At 47.1% G+C, this 18,207-nt stretch overlaps 1 protein-coding gene across 2 annotated transcripts in view; it reads right to left on the bottom strand.

Moving 5' to 3' along the window:
• Positions 1-18,207, bottom strand: part of rgl1 (ral guanine nucleotide dissociation stimulator-like 1) — a gene marked incomplete at its 5' end in the record, with an annotated part of 35,313 nt that overhangs the window by 4,246 nt on the left and 12,860 nt on the right. The window contains 17 exons of one of the 2 annotated variants that reach the window (XM_083648419.1): positions 587-701; positions 797-1,048; positions 1,179-1,362; positions 1,573-1,662; positions 1,949-2,070; positions 2,189-2,221; positions 2,535-2,621; positions 2,906-2,995; positions 3,220-3,304; positions 3,470-3,573; positions 3,729-3,944; positions 4,650-4,774; positions 5,534-5,724; positions 5,874-5,948; positions 6,140-6,348; positions 9,365-9,475; positions 12,827-12,978. In XM_083648419.1, coding sequence (XP_083504545.1) covers positions 587-701; positions 797-1,048; positions 1,179-1,362; positions 1,573-1,662; positions 1,949-2,070; positions 2,189-2,221; positions 2,535-2,621; positions 2,906-2,995; positions 3,220-3,304; positions 3,470-3,573; positions 3,729-3,944; positions 4,650-4,774; positions 5,534-5,724; positions 5,874-5,948; positions 6,140-6,348; positions 9,365-9,475; positions 12,827-12,871 — 2,134 coding nt within the window. Of the gene's footprint in view, positions 1-586; positions 702-796; positions 1,049-1,178; positions 1,363-1,572; positions 1,663-1,948; positions 2,071-2,188; positions 2,222-2,534; positions 2,622-2,905; positions 2,996-3,219; positions 3,305-3,469; positions 3,574-3,728; positions 3,945-4,649; positions 4,775-5,533; positions 5,725-5,873; positions 5,949-6,139; positions 6,349-9,364; positions 9,476-12,826; positions 12,979-18,207 lie in introns of those variants that run through there. The other variant, XM_083648418.1, reaches the window with a different exon arrangement.

Below are 18,207 nucleotides of genomic sequence, written 5' to 3'. Positions count from 1 at the left end.
TATCAGTGTTCAAACTACTGGTGATGATAAAGAAGGATCACTGCTGCAGCTTATAATGTGAGTACTTTTTAAGAAATTGCGGCAGCATTATAAACCAGAGACCAGACTATATCAAAAACATAAACACACAGTGGCGTCTTTCGTGCATGCTAGCAAGCGAAACTGCTGTCTGTCTGACCACAGACTGTAGAAAGAGACACAGGATAGCCAAGTGAATGTGATTGGATGAACGTTTGACGCTAGGCCAATCACAGGCAGAAAGGGTGCCTCCAGCCTTCGCCATCATCCGAAAAAAAATATTGCATCCCTTACATTCATGGATGTAAGGGATCCATTGATCCCTTACAAATCCATTCATGTAAGGGATGGGCTTTTTACACTTTTTCCACTTTTTCTTGGAAGTATACTGTATCTGGAACAGTATACAAAGCTGGTTTGCAGCATATTAGTGCTCATAGTTTTTAATACCTTTATCTGTTACATAGAAAATGACTGTGGAAATGAACTATTCCCTCAAGGATCCATTGACTCTACATAAAAAATAAAATAAAATAAAACTGATATGGTCGTTAGAAGCGTGCCTCACCTCTGTCCTCAGAGATGACCTGTACCAGCTCATATCCCTCCTCTGGCTCCACCTCCAGGTTGTGCTTGGCCATGGCTCTAGAAACGACAGCTGGAGTTTTGTCTTGACTGGTCAGCTGGGTAGGGAAGAGAAGGAATAAATTACGATTTTTGCTATTTTATGATGTTTGAGTAAAGTTAAAGCTATGTCCTCGCGCTCACAATGACTCACCAGGATGCTCTTGTAGAGGTTGCCGTTGCCCTGCTCCAGGCTGACCCTTACGATGCACGCGTCCTGGGCCTGGGTGTTGTACGCTGGGGGCAGGCTTGGGGAGGAGGGGGAGAGGGGCGTGAGGGAGACGGAGCGCCTGTGGCTGCAGGGGGGCCCCGGCAGTGAGGGAGACGCAGGGGTCAGCGCGACGCTGGCCGAAGACGAGCTGGTGTCCATGGAGTGGAGCGAATTACAAGAGGAGGATTCTGATAGCTGAGGACACAAATAAAGAACATCAGTCAAACATATGAGTGAAGGTTAAAGAAATGCCTGTACCAACTATTGTACAGGGGGAGGAAATTGAGAAAACGAATAATTATTTGTGTATGGTGCTGCAACCCACCTTGTTCTGCTGGGAGTCTGAGGTGTGTATGGGGGTGAGTCCCTCACTGTCTGAAGGGCTACTGGAGTCACTGGAGGACACGCTGACAGAGTCCATGCTCTCCCCTGAGCTGCCAGTAGGGGGCGAGCGTAGCGTCTCTCTGACCGGAGAGCTGGCTGCCGTGGTGTCTGCTCCCAGAAACAGCCTGGAAAGCAGAGGGAATGGGCTTTTTAAGAGAGCAAAATAAATAGGTCACATGAATCCCCTGCCATAATACCTCAAGAATGACAGTCAGAGAAATCCAAGCTGAGGCAAATGATTTTACAGTTGGTTTAAAAGCTTGGCCTTCTTGCTTCAGATTCGATTACGATGTGTTTTGTGTTATGTTATGTTTATTATGTTATGTTGTACTCACAGGCTGAGTCTCTTCACCATGCTTTTGCGAGGTTTGGGGGAAGTTGGACTGCTGTCACCGAGGCCTTCGATCTCACACGACAAGGCGTAGCTGCAAGAGAGAGGAAACAGAGATTGCATTAATAACAAAATAAGTAGCTACCAAACCACCGTGTAGCCAATTGGTTTGGGGATCGTGAGTTCTGAGTGAGAGGTGTGTGTTTGTAATGTATGTATGTGTGTGTGTGTGTGTGTGTGTGTGTGTGTGTGTGTGTGTGTGTGTGTGTGTGTGTGTGTGTGTGATAGACCATGTACTCATGCACTCATTTGCTGTTATCTAATGGATAACAACGATGACAAGGAGATATTGTGAGTAAAGCAGGAGATGCTAGCTGTACCTTTCCTCCTCGCTGTGCAGCGGCTGGCTCTTGAACCAGCGGAGGAAGGCCGGGTCGGGAGTCAGACAGTAGCTGTTACAGGCCGACTGCAGCAGCTTGATCTGAGCGATCACCTCAAACTCCTGCAGGGGGAGGGATACAGTGTCACATGCCTCCACTTACATCAAAACATGCCCCACATGGGCCTAGCTTATCAGGTGATAATAGTGTGAGGAGAGGCTGCAGGTAGGAGCTACTCACCCTGCGTCTCTTCTCAAAGTTGATCAGACCACCCTGCGGAGGAGACAAAGAGCGCGCTGTCAGAGGCGAGACATCACATACCAGCGGCGGCTTAGACAAACAGCATTAGGTGGACCACTCCAAAAATGGCCCAGCAAAATTCCTCACACACTCATGGAAACTTACGCTCCAGCTTCTGACAGCGGTTACATAAAGAGAGACTCAGATCTAGCGAGGTCTGTAAACTCACAGACACATGCTCTCAAATATTGAAATACACACAAGTGCGCACACACACACACACACACACACACACACACACACTTCTTTCAGCAGGTGTTATGGTAAGTTTTTTTTTTTTTTTTACCTCTACTAGGTCAGGCAGGGCTGTATCCAGCATGGTCAGGTCAGTTAGAAAAGTCCCCAGGTAAGGTATGGTTCCTTGCATTGCTCCCTGTGGAGAAAGAAACATTGATTTGATTGATTTGATGACTTTAAAAACACTAAGCATAAATAAAAGAATGCCACAATAAAGTCTTATTTACAATACATTTATTTATAGTACATTGTGGTCCTTATGATTTACAGATGGCGAGGCAGTTTTGGCTCACTTCATAGTGCATTAATTTGGATGAATGTGTTGTTTAAAAATATGAAGGTCTATTTCCTATTTCCTGTTTCCTTTGAACAGATCCTTGCATCTAGCTGGATCTCTTGGTAAACCAGCCTTTGTCTCACCATTTCCTTCTGCAGCTGTAGTCTCTTGCTCGAGCGCTTCTGGTGCTCCTTGGCACAGCTCTCCAGGCTTGCAAACTTTGAAGTGCCTTCCTGTAGAGGAAACGGAAGCCAATTTTAGTCATCATCATCACAGCCAATGAATGAACAAATGTTTCCAACAATTAGCAATCAGGTCTGTAGAAATAACATCTAAACACTAATCACAAATTAGGGGTTTGTTGAGAGGACAGGACAGATATTCTATTGACTTAGTCATAACTTGATAACAGTATTGGGATAACTGGTTTGAAATAGGTGAAGGATCTGGGACTCACCCTCATGAGCAGCTCTCTGCTGGTCAGGTAGTTGTTGTGGTCTGAGAATATGTCTGACAGCTCCTCAAATGTCTGCATGCTGTCTCTGTGTCAACCACAGATCAATGTTAGACAATGGACATATATGGGACAAGAGAAATAAATGTGCAAAATGGACGTCTCAGTGATCCTGTTGAATCCTGCCAAAAGGCTGATTCTTCTGTCAAGCCCGACTGAGACTACCTGCATAGTTGAGAGAATGGAAACTTACTTGTGCACACAGGCCCATGCCCTCTTCAGCCGGTACAGAGGGTTGGACTGAAGTGCAGACACGATGGCTCGCAGCGACGAGAAGTTCTTGCGTATACGACACTCCTGGAAGATGACAAGAAACACAAGGGAAATCATCACTTATTGATCCATTGCTTATGCATATTTATGTGTGTGTGTGTGTGTGTGTGTGTGTGTGTGTGTGTGTGTGTGTGTGTGTGTGTGTGTGTGCGCGCGCGCGTGCGTGTGTTCCTGCCTACCTGAGCGATGTCTATCCAGCGCTGGATGACCCGCGCCCGGGCGTGCGGCCTGATCTGCCGGTGTTTCAGCACGGTGCTGACAACGCAGGCCGCCACAGCGTTGAACTGGGTGATGGTGGCGCGGATGGTGGGGGCGCTGTGTTTGTTCTGCTTCTTATCCCTCTGAGACCAGATGGAGCCCAGACAGTGGTGGGGCACCACCTTTTTAAACAGCAGCTGGAACAGAAGGAAGGATAGTATGAGTTAGTATGAGAAGAACACTGAGGAAACACCACAAGACATAGCAAACAAAGTGGCACCTAGCCCGGGTGGGCGATATGGCCCGAAGATAATATTACGGTATTTCAGGGTATTTCTGCAATAACAATATTATTGGCGATTATGGCAAAATACTGAAAAATATTTCATTATTCATTTCAAGAACATAATTGGAACAAAATAAGTGTTATATGTCAGCATAAATGTAAATATTCAAATATGCCATCAAATATTACTGTGGTTTGTTGTACATACATGCTATTTTGTAACCAAGCCCCTTCCACACTACTGAAGTCACTCCCCTTTTTGGAATTAACTCCTCCCCCGTGGAGCTGCTTTCAGCCATGCTTGTTGCTGTGCGTACGTCACGCCGTGACGTACGCACAGCAACAAGTCGGAATATTGCCATTATCACGATATGAATTTTTGACGATATGAATAAGAATTGTAACAATATATCGATAACAATATGATATGGCACACCCCTAGCACCTAGTTCAACAGAACCAACACTAAACAATGCTGTACATTTTGTATTGCATTATCAAAGCGGCCACACCTTTGGGCTATGTTCCCGTTCCCTCCCACACAATAGACCCGCCAGTACACCTAATCCCCACTCTGCCACTCTCTCTGTCTCGTTTCGCTGCACCATCCTCTTACCGCATCCATATACGTCAGCTGCTCGGCTACCAGGTCGGCCTCGAATGACAGGAAGTCCTCCTGGACCTCAATCTCCACTTCCTCTTCCTCCCCCAGGCAGAAAGAACTGTTGCCGTGGAAACCAGCTGAAAGCAGCCAAACAGATTTGGTTTAGACTCATAAGAAATCTGACACTGAAGAAAGAAAAATAAATGGTGTTGTAGAGATTGTGAAATAGTGTCAATCCTCTGTAAAACACCATACTGTGATTAAAACGGATGGTATTATTAGAGTTTGGGCATTTTAGAGTATGCAAGATTGTGTGAAAATAAGTATATAATAACTCTCTAGTCTAATAATCAAGATTTTAATTAATTAATTAATTTGTTTATTTATTTATTTTTGATATTTTTTCTTTCAGATTTTTCTCCCCCATTGAACTTGGCCAATTCCCCCTTGCTCCACGCCCTCTGCCGATCTGGGGAGAGCCGTAGACTATCACACATGCTTCCTCCAATACATGTGCCAGCCGCTTCTTTTCGCCTGAGAGCGAGGAGTTTCACCAGCAGGACGTAGTGCGTGGAAGGATCACACTATTCCCCCCAGTTCCCCTTCCCCCCCGAACAGGTGCTCTGATCGACCAGAGGAGGCACTAGTGCAGCGACCAGGACACACACCCCTAATCTGGCTTCCCACCCGCAGACACGGCCAATTGTGCCTGTATGGACGCCCGACCAAGCCAGAGGTAACATGGGGGCTCGAACCTGCGACCCTCGTGTCTACTGCTGCACTACCCGGACGCCCAAGAATATTATTTCTAAATAATCAGTCAGGATAATAATTTGGTTGTGCGCATGTAAACACAGCCAGTCTATATGTACATAGACTGTAATTCAGACAGTTACCATCAGTGTCGTCGATGTTGGCCTGACTCTGCAGCTGCTCCAGCAGACTCTGTGCCCGTCTGAGAGGCTCTGAACCTGGCAGGGCCTTCTGCAGGTAGGCCATCAACCTGTGGAGGCAAGGGTACTCTGGGGGCTCCTGGAAGTCTTCTGGACACTGGTCCAGCCAGGCGCGCAGGCTCGAGGCCAAGGCACTGAGGGGAGGAAGGGGGAAAGAGAGGTTTGAGAGAGTTAAGAGAGCTGGCATATAGAAGGACAGACATGGTGAGACTGCTATCTAGAGTCAAGTGTCCAACTGTCCATGTGGAATAGATGTAGATGTAAACAATGTCTAATATCTTACTTTCTGATGGCTCCTTTGGTTTCAGAGCCTTGGCATCTGTCTGTGTCTTGTTCATTTTCCTCCACATTTCCATACCTGTGTGAGAGAATGAGGAGAGAAAATATGTCAAACAACTAGAACTTCAAATACAATCATGCCAAATGCATTATTTTGCCTTTCTGTGTAAAAAGAACCTCCCCAATACATGCCAACTAAGCAAAAGGAATGCTGCATTGTGATTGATGAATGGGACACTATGAACCTAACAGCACAGCTCAAAGCCCTACCTGTCCAGCAGCAGCTGCAGTACAGTCTGTGTGCTGGCAAAGGCTCTGTAAGTGGACAGGAAGATGGAGGTGTAGGTGAGGTCGTTGTCTCCAAACGCCGTCAGTAACGTCTCCACCAGACGCTCCAGTGTTCCAGCCCGGATACTCCGGATTTTGCAGGTCTCCAGCTGGCTCACCGTGTGGCCGGGAGGCAAACGGTCGCCCTCCGCCTACACACACACACACACACACACAGACAGACAGAGAGTTTTAACACGGCTGAACCAGTGTGAACTGAACTGAGCTGTATTACAATGTATTGTAATGACTTGGCTGGTCTTTGTTTGGTTCGATCTTAGTGTATTTGACATGGTGTGTCTGCCAGCTAAGACTGTACTGAAATGGTGAACTGTATTGTGAATACAGGTAAGCTCCAAACTGAGAAGTACCGGCAGTGGAACAAATGATGAGAACAGGGGGGGGAAAGATGGAACGGGGAAGAATAGGCGTGGCCTATATTTCATACAGATTTCAGCAGATGTGTCCGACTATTGTGTCTGCTGAGAGAGGGAGCGACGGCTTACGAAAAGGGGGCGAGAGAGTAAGAGAAGAGGGGGCAGAGAGCGGGAGAGAGAGGCAAAGAAAAGAGAGAGACCTTGGTTCTGTTAGCACGCTACAACAGGAAACGGTCCAATCTGCTTTTAATCACAGCGCACCCCTCCTCCACCATCCCTCCCTCCCTCCTCCACCATCCCTCCCTCCCTCCTCCACCCTCCCTCCCTCCCTCCTCCACCCTCCCTCCGCTGCCTGGCTGAGACAGACAGACAGAGAGGAGGACAACTAGCCAAGTTCTCCCACCACTCTGTCTGATAACAACTCACACTACACAGAGACACGGAAGATGCTGACTTCATCACCCATCACTATGAGCTGACCTACTATGCAGAGCTATGCAGGTCACACTGCCAGCTAACCCAACACTGGTATCTGACAATTCACAATACATCACATGTGATACTGTAGACACACACACGTGTGTACACACACACACACACACACACACACACACACACACATTCTGTAAACAATGCATGCATGTCGGGCTACAGTTGTACTGCTTGTAGTTGCTCTTGTCCACTGTTCCCTGACAACCTATTATTCATTGTAAATAGCTGACTTCTCAATAGGGAGTACTCTCTATTCTACTCTATATTCAATGGGGAGTCGATTATAAAATAGCCACATTGTTTCGATTAGCTCTGATACATTGTGAGCAGTTGGGAGCCCCCGCTAACAGCCAGTACAGTCTGCTAAAGTACACGCTAACAGCCAGTACAGTCTGCTAAAGTACACGCTAACAGCCAGTACAGTCTGCTAAAGTACACGCTAACAGCCAGTACAGTCTGCTAAAGTACACGCTAACAGCCAGTACAGTCTGCTAAAGTACACGCTAACAGCCAGTACAGTCTGCTAAAGTACACGCTAACAGCCAGTACAGTCTGCTAAAGTTAAGCCTCCGAGAGCTACAGAGGGCTGTCGCTGCTATTTAGCTCGTCCTTTAATGAGCTCATCTCCGTTTCCCATGCCGGCAACATGGCGACAACAGAGAAACAAACAACACACACACACACACACACACACACAGCCTGATTTCTCTTGTAAGCAAGGGAAATCCCCTCTGTGTCTTTACCGCGGCGCTGGGCCAGCGGTCCTGCCGGAGTCATAAGATGGAAAGTCAGGACAGTCACTCAGTCAGTCAGTTAGTCACTCACTCACTCACTCACTTAGTCAATCACTCAGTCATGCACGTTTAGTGAGTTTAGTGTTTAAAGGGCAATAGCTAGGGATAGGAAGATGCTAGAGAGTCCTGATTGGAGGGATGGGTAGGATTAGTGGCTAGGGTGGATATGTGGATATGGGTGGTGTTGTTGGGGGGGGGGGGGGTGGCACCGTGATCTAAAAGGTTTTACACTTGTTTAAATATAAAGCTGTGATTTGGGTTGTGCTGTGTTCATGCATGTAAGCTGGCAAATACATTAAAATAGATCCCTGAAGCCGTTGCTGAACAAACTGGCTTAAAACAATGTCCCTAATTTGTGGTGAATAGTTGTAATTAATAATGAGGCACAGTATATCAATACAACTTATTGCTGCGGTGATACATTTACACACACAACGTTTTGAGGCAGGAAACACAGTTAAAAGACAATGCCTTGTAATCAGCCTTCTTATTATAACAGCGATGGATAAAACATGGCTATAACAGGGAAATGAGGCGTTTCTTGTTGGCAGTCAGGAAAGACAGGAAGTCACATGCTCCCGCTCTGGTGACACTGTTGATATTCAGCAGCTAGCTTGGGGTGTCGTCTCAACTGGGAGAATTATAGCTCAAATGTTAAAACAACAGCCCGTGTGAAGCAGGATAGAGACAGCCCGCATGTCTGGGAACACCCACAAAATGTTAAACGGCTGGCGCGCGAGTGGGGTAAAACCGCCGATATATCTCATGGGCTGACTCACCAAAAGACGGTGCTGCGGCTCTAAACTACATGTTTGGGGGTTCTAGAGCAGAACACAAGACGTCTGCTCAGATGTGCGTTTACTGCGGTGGTTAAATCCCCGATCGTGTCTGCCTGGGCTGGGCTATCAGCTAAATTCTAACTTTGCTGAATGGATAGAACGGGGGAACTTACCCCACCCTGACCCCGCCCCCAGGCTAACCCAGCGTCTATTGTGGGCGTTCCTAGAGCCTGTATGGGCGTTCCCAGACATGCGGACTGTCTCTATGCTCAGAGACGGCCCACAACTGAACTACAGCAGCCGACTTCAAAACAATAGTGTTAGGGTTAGTCTGACAGCAATAATGCCATCCATGCCTTTTCAGTAGCACTATTCAAAGAAGAAGACACTCTGTGTCTGTGCACTCACATTTTCTTTATGATACATGTTGTAAAATAATGACATTGTAATTTACAGTCATCAAACTATAAAACTATAGATAACTACACTTTACACCATCTAGTGTACAGCTGAGCTCACAGTGTCACACTGTCCGTCACTTATACAATCTTCACTGCACGTTTTTCACCTGGCAACAGGTGGAGTGTGGAACAAGCATCACGTCACGTTCCAGTGGATGATTGACTTTGCATGGTTTTGAGTGCAGGTCTCATCTCCTCTGAGGAAGAACTGCATCAAACGGAGACTCTTATGGATGTCAGAGAGAAGGGCCCTACTACTACTCACCCCCAGCCATCTTGCTCCCTTGTTGGCTGCCTGCTGGATCTGAACCCTCTTCAGTGTCACGTTGTAGATGGCTCCCTCCTCCACTTCCTCCCCCCAGTCCTGCACCGAGCTCTGCATGGAGGAAATGACAGGGACGCTGTTAGGAACCTCGGGAGGAGACGAGATGAGATGGGAGGGGAGAGGAGAGCAGAGGAGAGGAGAGCAGAGAGAGCAGAGGAGGAGGGGAGAGGAGAGCAGAGGAGAGGAGGAGAGAGCAGAGGAGGAGAGAGGAGAGGAGGGGAGAGGAGATGGGAGGGGAGGAGGGGAAAGGAGGAGGGGAGAGGAGGAGAGAGAGCAGAGGAGCGGAGAGGAGGAGAAAGCAGAGGAGAGCAGAGGAGAGGAGTAGAGAGCAGAGGAGAGGAGGAGAGAGCAGAGGAGGAGAGAGAGGAGAGCAGAGAGAGGAGGAGAGGAGAGAGACAAAACTAGGAAGAAGACTAAACTGCAGTACAAGTAACGATCCATCTTCTTCACTCTTTGTCTCCCATCACTCGAGGAATGACTCAAACAAATCCATTCCCAATGTAACAAAACAACTGAGATCTGCACCAGGTTTTCCATCTGTTAATATGTGCTTCACTCTGTCTGTCTGTCTGTCTACAGTACCTCCTAATACCCAGAGTTTCTCCACCAAAGCTGTAGCTCTATACAAACGAGGAGACAAATACTGCGGCAGAAACACACTCAAAGCACATCTTCAAACTACCTGTAGGCCTATTGTGTGCATCTTGTAGGCATGGACAGATGCATGGTGTCTGTCTCTGCTGGTAAATCACTATAGAGACAAACTGCAGCGCACAGAAACAAACAGCCAAGGAGCCACAGAGCCGGGGATCCACATAACACTGGATCAATTACAGGGAAGACATCAACATATGGAGAGAGAGAGAGAGAGAGAGAGAGAGAGAGAGAGACACACACACACACACACACACACACACACACACACACACAGACAGAGAGACGCACACAGAGAGAAAGAGCAGCCAACTCTAAACACAACACAACACAACACATATCATGGCCAAGTACACACACACACACACACACACACCGAGCAGACAGCCAAGATCACTCTCACTTGTCCCCACTTCCCCCATTTAAACAGTTCAATGACAAAGTCCACTTTCTCCCCAAACAGAAGAGAGGCCAGCTGGGGGTCAAAGGTCACTCCGAGCCGCCGTTGACGGGCTGAATGGCGGGTCCTGAGGGCTGACTGGGGCCGCGGTGGAGCTGTGTTTGGGTTCGAACAAAAACAACTCGCGTAGAAATGGAGAAACCCACCCCAGATAATAAACACCCCGAAAATAACCAAGAGAGAAAGAGAGAGAGAGGAGAGAAGAGAGAGAGAGGGGCCCCTCAGCAGAGAGAGCAGTTTAACGGACTCGAACAGATAAAATGTCTGTTTCCCGTGTGTTTTCCTGTACAGTGCTGCCTGCATGTCTTGCGCCTGCCTGTCTGTCTCGACCTACATGTCTGTCTCCCTGTTATCCTCCCTGTCTGCCTTTCTGTCTGCAAATCTGTCTAACTGCCTGTCTCTCTGCCTCCCTCTGTCTCTCCCTCTGTCTCTCTGCCTCCCTCTGTCTCTCCCTCTGTGCTGGCTGGCGTGGAGACAGATAAATACATCAGTCCATGAGTCATGCAGTCCACACTCCCAAAACAATAGCAGGAGGTCTGTGTGCTAGCAGGCCCAGGCTGCTGAGTGCACAGTCTGCAACACAACACAGAGCCAGAGATGCTTTTATTCAGAGCAGGGTTTTCAAAAGCGCCGGCCGCTTTGTGGACCAAGTTCTCGGGGCTTATGGCGTAAAACACAAAGACCCCCGAGCTGGAAAGAGAGAGACCCAAACAGTTACTCTCTGTCGTAGAGATGAGGGTATCGCCCACTGATACACAAGGACCCAATTCAATTTGATTTCCGATTCGATACGGTTTCACAATACCAATTTTGCTTGGATACGAAAGAGATTCTCAAAGAACTAATGCTGTAAATTGGACAAGGAACCCTCTACCCTGGTGCATTTATTACGAGATCTAGTTCTGCTAAGAACCAAACCCTGCGAGTTCAAACTTCAAGTATCCACGGGATAGGGCGTAAAGACGATGACAGAGAAAATTCTACAACAGATGGATGTTGGGATTTATGAATCGATTCCTTCAAATGAACATGAATTTGATATCGATATATATATCGATTTTTTTAACCCAGCCCTAGTAGAGCCACCCAGTTTGTTTGTGTGACATCTAATACAGATGCCTCGAGGCGTATGTGTGTGTGTGAATAGGGCTGCGTTAACAGAGACAGTGCATGGTATATCAAATGACCCGGGCGGGCAGAGACGTAAACAGGACGAGTTGTTTACTCTCTGCACTCTTCTCACACTGCAAAGCCAGGAGCCGTCTGAGGAAGAGTGCCTTCATCAAATACTGCTTATCTGTCCCCTATGGCATGCCCCCAACCCCTCCTCAACACACACACACACACACACACACACACACACACACACACACCTACCTACACACACAGACACACACACACACACACACACCCTACCTAGACACACACACACACACACACACACACACACAGACACACAGACACACACACACACACAGACACACAGACACACACACACACACCCTACCTACACACACACACACAGACACACACACACCTACCTACACACACACAGACACACACACACGCACGCACACACCAGACTATCACTTATCAGCAGCATGTGAAACAATAGTCTCAAGATAACAACAACAACAACAACAACAACAGTGTTAAAGCTCTGGCGCTGATCTGTTGGCTTTTGTGCTTTCCTCGCCTGCACGCAGCTGGGAGAGAGAGCGCGCGAGAGAGAGAGAGAGAGAGAGAGAGAGAGAGAGAGAGAGAGAGAGAGAGAGAGAGAGAGAGAGAGAGAGAGAGAGAGATGGCCCCGGGGCCTCGCCAATTGTTCCCTCTCTGTTTCACTGTGGGCCCCCAGACAAAAGTTTTCATATCCATAGTCTGGGAGGGGAAGCCTAGCGCGTCCAGTTCATATTCTGGCGCAGCTAAATAGCTATATCCCCCCCCCCCCCCCCCCTCACGTTTGCACCGTTTACAGCCCTACTTTGCGCGAAATCTTGGCGCACACCAGCAATGTAGGTTACACAGGGATTTAAAAGTCCACACACAACAGAAGGCGAGTGAAAACAATTGAAAACTCTATGTTCAAATTTATCCCCCGCTCGCCCCCCTCCTTCCCCCCCTTTATCCGCTACTTTCCCAAGCCTAATAACACCCCCACCTCCCTCCCTCCCTCTCTCTCTCTCTCTCCCTCAGCCTCTCTCCCTCTCTCTTCAAGCTGACTTTCTTCAAAACCACAAAATCAGCAACAGTCCACAGGATGGAAAACAGCGGAACTTTTCGTTATTTACCATCTTAGTTTTCCAGGCGAATTTCATTGTCAGCGTTTCTCTCATGATCCGGGGACAGCATCAGAACCAGCTCGGGAATAGTCCGCCAAGGAAAGACGACGACGTGTTGTATTCCAGACTCTTCTGCTTCACCACACACGACCCGTCAGAGCTCTCTTGTCTGCTGCTGCTGCTCCCCCTCTTCTACAAACTCCAGTCCGCCTCCTCTCTCCGCTCTCTTTCAGAAACCCCCTCTCTCTTCTACTCAATGGCCAAGCTCCTCCCCCTGCACTCCCTACGCTCCCCTCCAAACTCCTCCTCTTCTCCTTTTGATTGCCATCACTCTGACAACAATATGCGGTCATACGGGTCATACGCAGGGAAGTGATTTGGGCAGGGATAGCGGAACGCATCTGAACTTGGGGGGGCCGGGGGGCGTGTCGGGGGGGCGTGTCCCCCCGTCGGGGGGGCGTGCCCCCCCCCCACACACACACACACGTCTGTGAACCACCATCATTGATTATTATTATTATCATCATATAAAGATTTTGGTTGTTTGAAGCCAGATTCATATAGGAATATCTCATTTTAAATTAACATTAGGATTAGACGGTTGTGATGTCAGTATTCAGTCTTAACAATCATATATTTGCTCCTTTTCTCACTCACTCCTATGTCACCACCTGCTCTCACTGCAGGGTTTGAGATTCAACTTTTTTTTATCACCAGCCAATATGGCTGCTAGATTTTAAAGTTACGAGCCAATTAATTTCAACTAGCCAAAATGTTTTTCTTGAAATAAACCAGAATATGAGGGCGACTGGGTTTTACAGCAGGGCTATTCAACTAAATTGTTCAGGGGGCCACATTGTCAGAAACCTAAGGGACCGGGGGCCGGACCGTTCCCCGAGCCAGTACACTTGACACAATGCGCCACCATATTTTTGCAGCCGCGCTGGAACTATTATTAAGTAGGGGGTGCTGTAAGGAATGGAATCTCGGCAGCGCCGAAGAAAATTTTATGTTTTTTGGACTTTTATCCATATTTAGAAGAATATTTAATTTTAAATTAACATTAGGATTATACTGTTGTGATGTCATTATTCAGTATCTTCTCCTTTTCTATTATTAGTATTAGTATTAATATTAAATACTGAGTATCTCATGAAAAACTATTAATATTGCATCTTTTGTGTTTAGCTCCGTCTCACAGCAGGCCCGGCTCCAGAACCAAATTACAGAGGGGGCCTGCCCCTAGCTTGGGGGGGCCAAGGGGGGTCCGAGGGGATTCTCCCCCGGAAGAAGATTTTGTACATTTTAAAGTAAAATTCGTCAAACTGGTGCATTTGAGAGCAAAAGGAAGAGGCTAAATCTATGAGGAACTACACACATCTCTAATGTGTTGTGACTTTACAAATAGGCCTAAACAATTAATATTAAATGTATTTACACATTGTGCACAAATTGCATTCATTGTGACAAATTTACAATAGTTAATTAATATCCAGCCAGAATCATTGCAAATGGAGGTTCAAAGTAACAGTTAGCAATAGCATTCAGTTAATCAATGCCTAATGACAGCCAGATTCCGTTTTAAACTTTAAAACAGAAAAACGGAAAAACGTTTTTAGCACACACAAAAAAAAAAAAAAAAAATTGAATGGGGGGGCCAGTTTAGGGAATGGGGGGGCCCGGCCCGGTCAGGCCCCCCTCCAACGCCGGGCCTGTCTCACAGCATTGTAACATTGTAGTGCAGCAAGAAAGGAAAACTACTGTAAACATTTGAACCACATTTCTTGTTTAGAACCTATACTGTAGCTAGCAACATCGCCATCTCCTGAAAAACATTAATATTGTACCTTTCTTGTGGCTACATCACAGCATCTACTGAAAAACATTTATAGTGGATCTGACTTGTTTAGTTCACTTTAGATTCACATCACATCTGAAAAACAACGAGTCGAGTGTAATAAGTAAATGAGGTTTAATTGTAAAAAAAAAAAAAAAAAAAAAATCTAATTTTTTTTTTTTTTTTTTGGGGAAATGAAAAGTACCCGGGCCGCGGCCCGGGTGGCCCGGGCGGTTCCGCGATCCCTGGATTTGGGTGTGCACTTTTCATTTGTGTCATACCCCAAAAGTCGTTTTTTTTGCTTGCATGGCATACATCTTTTTAATGTGAAATTTAGAAGTACTCAGTGTACTGTTAAGTTTAGTATGCTGATCCATATTGGTCATTCTACATTATACTGTTAGTCATTTGATTTCATTGTGACATCATCAGTGACATCATCAGTGATGTCAAAAATCAAATATTTTCATTGTGACATCATCAGTGATGTCATAAGTGATGTCATAGTCACAATTTCATTGTGACCTCATCAGTGACATCATCAGTGATGTCATACATCAGATTGTGACATCATCAGTGACATCATCAGTGATGTCATAAATCAGATTGTGCCATCATCAGTGACATCATCAGTGATGTCATCATTATAATTATAACTGGCTATTCGATATTCTTCCCCCTCTTCAATGGTATCTGAAATCTCCAACCAGACAACATGTATCATTTTGCGAAAGCCGCTGTAAACATCACTGGTCAGGCGGAGGAGCCGTCACCAGGCATCACCTGGGCTGGAACCTGTCACCAGTCGGCAAAGTCATTGCCCAAAGAGTGGAGAGAGGCTGAGAAGGAGTGATGAGCCCCCAAACAGGCCCACCTCCCTCCACTGGTTGTACAGATGATCATATCTATGTGTTCAGTGAATGCCTGTGGCTGTTACAACACGTTACTGTGTAATAAATTAAGTGATAAAAAAAGCCTATTCACGATTTTCATTGTGACATCATCTGTGATGAAATCATCATCATCATCATCATCATCATGATCATGATCATAATTTAAATTGTCTGAGGCGGTGTTAGTCACGATTTTAGGGTGTTCATCATCATCATCATCATCATCATTAACATTGCCTCCAGAGTCTCCACCCTAGAAATTGAGCGGGCGTAGTGTGCATGATTGCTAGTTAATAGCCTAATAGTTTTCAAGGTTTTCAGGAAATAGAAACTTGACATTTATGATTTATAGTATAGGCTACCGTATCCATGGAAAGCAGTATCAAATTGATGTAAGTCGTTTTTGTTGCGGTTTTATTATTAAGAAAAGCAGAGGCCTAAATAATGCTTTTCAGTAAATAAGATTTACATAAATCTTTCAAATCTAAACTGTATTGTAGTAGCCTATACTTCACTGAAAGGAGTATCAAATCTATTTGAGTTGTTTTTGTTTGTTTTTGTCTATTTCTGTTTTTGTTGTTTGCTTACGATTTTGTTTGTTTTTTGTTGGCCATGTAAGAGCCGCAGGGCCCTGTACCGAATCAGAACCAAAGACCCCTTGAAGAACCCCCCCCCGGCCCCCCATATCATGTTCCCACCTTAATATTTAGGACCACATCACTGGTCATACATGGAAAACATTGTCTTGACTTCATCCGCCGAGACACGATGTAGGCTGCAGCTGCGGCCACACAGTGCCTGCGTGGGACAATACTAGGAAGGCTGGGATGCTGTCACTATACTGTGCATTGTCACAGGCCGAATGGGAGAATAGTAGAGTGTGTGAGAATGGCCCACACTGTTCCTCTGTGTATGAGCCTACACACGTAGTCAGACTGCCCACTTGAATGGGAAGATATGAATCGAGCGTTGACTTTGTGAGGGGTCTTTATGCACCAACTTGCATTGTGTGAGTCTATATCAAATGTGAGCAAGCGTTGGTTGGTTCATCATCTTTCAAGTGCATTTTGAAGTCCGCTGACTAAATGTCACGCACTCTTACTGAAGGACTGAGCCATGAACTTCGCAAGCTCACAAGGACTGTCGGCAGACAATGGAAACCTTATGATATTGATTGTGGTCTGCCTCAGTGGGAGAGATGGCTAGACCTGCTGTGGCCTCCTTTTCTCACTGTGTGAGTGTGTGTGTGTGTGTGTGTGTGTGTGTGTGTGTGTGTGTGCGTGCGTGTGCGTGTGTGTGTGTGTGTGTGTGTGTGTGTGTGTGTGTGTGTGTGTGTGTGTGCGCGTGCATGCGTGCGTGCGTGCGTGCGTGTGTGTGTGTGTGTGTGTGAGAGAGAGAGAGAGTGAAGCTGGATGTACGTGATATGCCTACTCACTCCCCTCGCTCCCATAGCACCGGCATGTAACCCCAACGTCACACACAGCGTCAGAGGCTGTCACACATCACGCTCTTCTCAGGCTGGGTGCACAGTCTGAGTACACACACACACACACACACACACACACACACACACACACACACACACACAAACACACACACACACACACACACACACACACAGACTAGCATTTTGCGTCACTACTCCTCCCCAGCCTGTACAGCCTCGAGTGAGGGTGGTACTCCCTCTGCTTGAAGGGTGCTGCAATGAAGGGGCAGGGAAGCCCCCTGTATGCCTTTGTGTGTGTTTCTTAGTGTGTGTGTGTGTGTGTGTGTGTGTGTGTGTGTGTGTGTGTGTGTGTGGCTATCAGTTTGCTTGCTGACTGTTCAGGCTGCCTCGCTGGCTGTTTGCCTGGCTGGGTTCCAGTTCCCAGGCCAGGCCGCCCTATGGTGTCCACATGTGTCTCCGGGGCTCTGGGAAGCCCAGAGGGGCAGTGGGAAGGTCGCGACCCCACACGACCTCCAGCTCTGCCCCCTGGGGGATTGGTGTGTGGCTCTCACAGGGGGGAGTGATGTCATTTCTCTGCACAAACAAGACTCCTGACAAAATGTGACAGTCGGACAGACGGACGAGGACATGAGTATGCACGCATCAGAGGTTGCAAACGCAAAATCTGAATGAGAAAGCTATTCTTTTGCTCTGGAGTTCAGGCCCATGAAACATATTAGCCCTGTCATCATAAGGGACCTACCAGAGAAAAAGAGGGTTCCCATCATTGAACCATCTCATCCAGGAGGAAACCGGTGGATTGTCTGCTCCAGGAAGGGAATGAGTTCTTACCCCAAGTGAAGGAGTTCAAGTATCTCTGGGTCTTGTCCTCAAGTGAGGGGACAATGGAGAGGGAGATGTAGCCTAGGTAAACCCAGCCCCCACGTGACCTGCTCTCTCAGTTCCCAGTCACTAGTGACTGAGAACAGGTCTGAGAGCAGGTCACGTGGGGGCTGGGTTTACCCAGGCTAAGGGAGATGGGCCGGAGAATCGAATCAGCAGGAGCAGTATTGCATTCGCTTTACCGCACCATTTTGACAAAGAGAGTTGAGCCAGAAGATTGCGGATACAAGCGGCCGAAATGGGTTTTGTCAGGAGGGTGGCTGGCATCTCCCTTAGGGACAAGGTGAGAAGCACAGTCATCCGTGAGGACTCAGAGTAGAAAGGAGCCAGT

The sequence above is a fragment of the Poromitra crassiceps genome, assembly GCF_964638095.1.
Source record: "Poromitra crassiceps genome assembly, chromosome: 12".
NCBI lineage: Eukaryota > Metazoa > Chordata > Actinopteri > Beryciformes > Melamphaidae > Poromitra > Poromitra crassiceps.
This window is presented reverse-complemented; position numbering and strand designations above follow the sequence as displayed.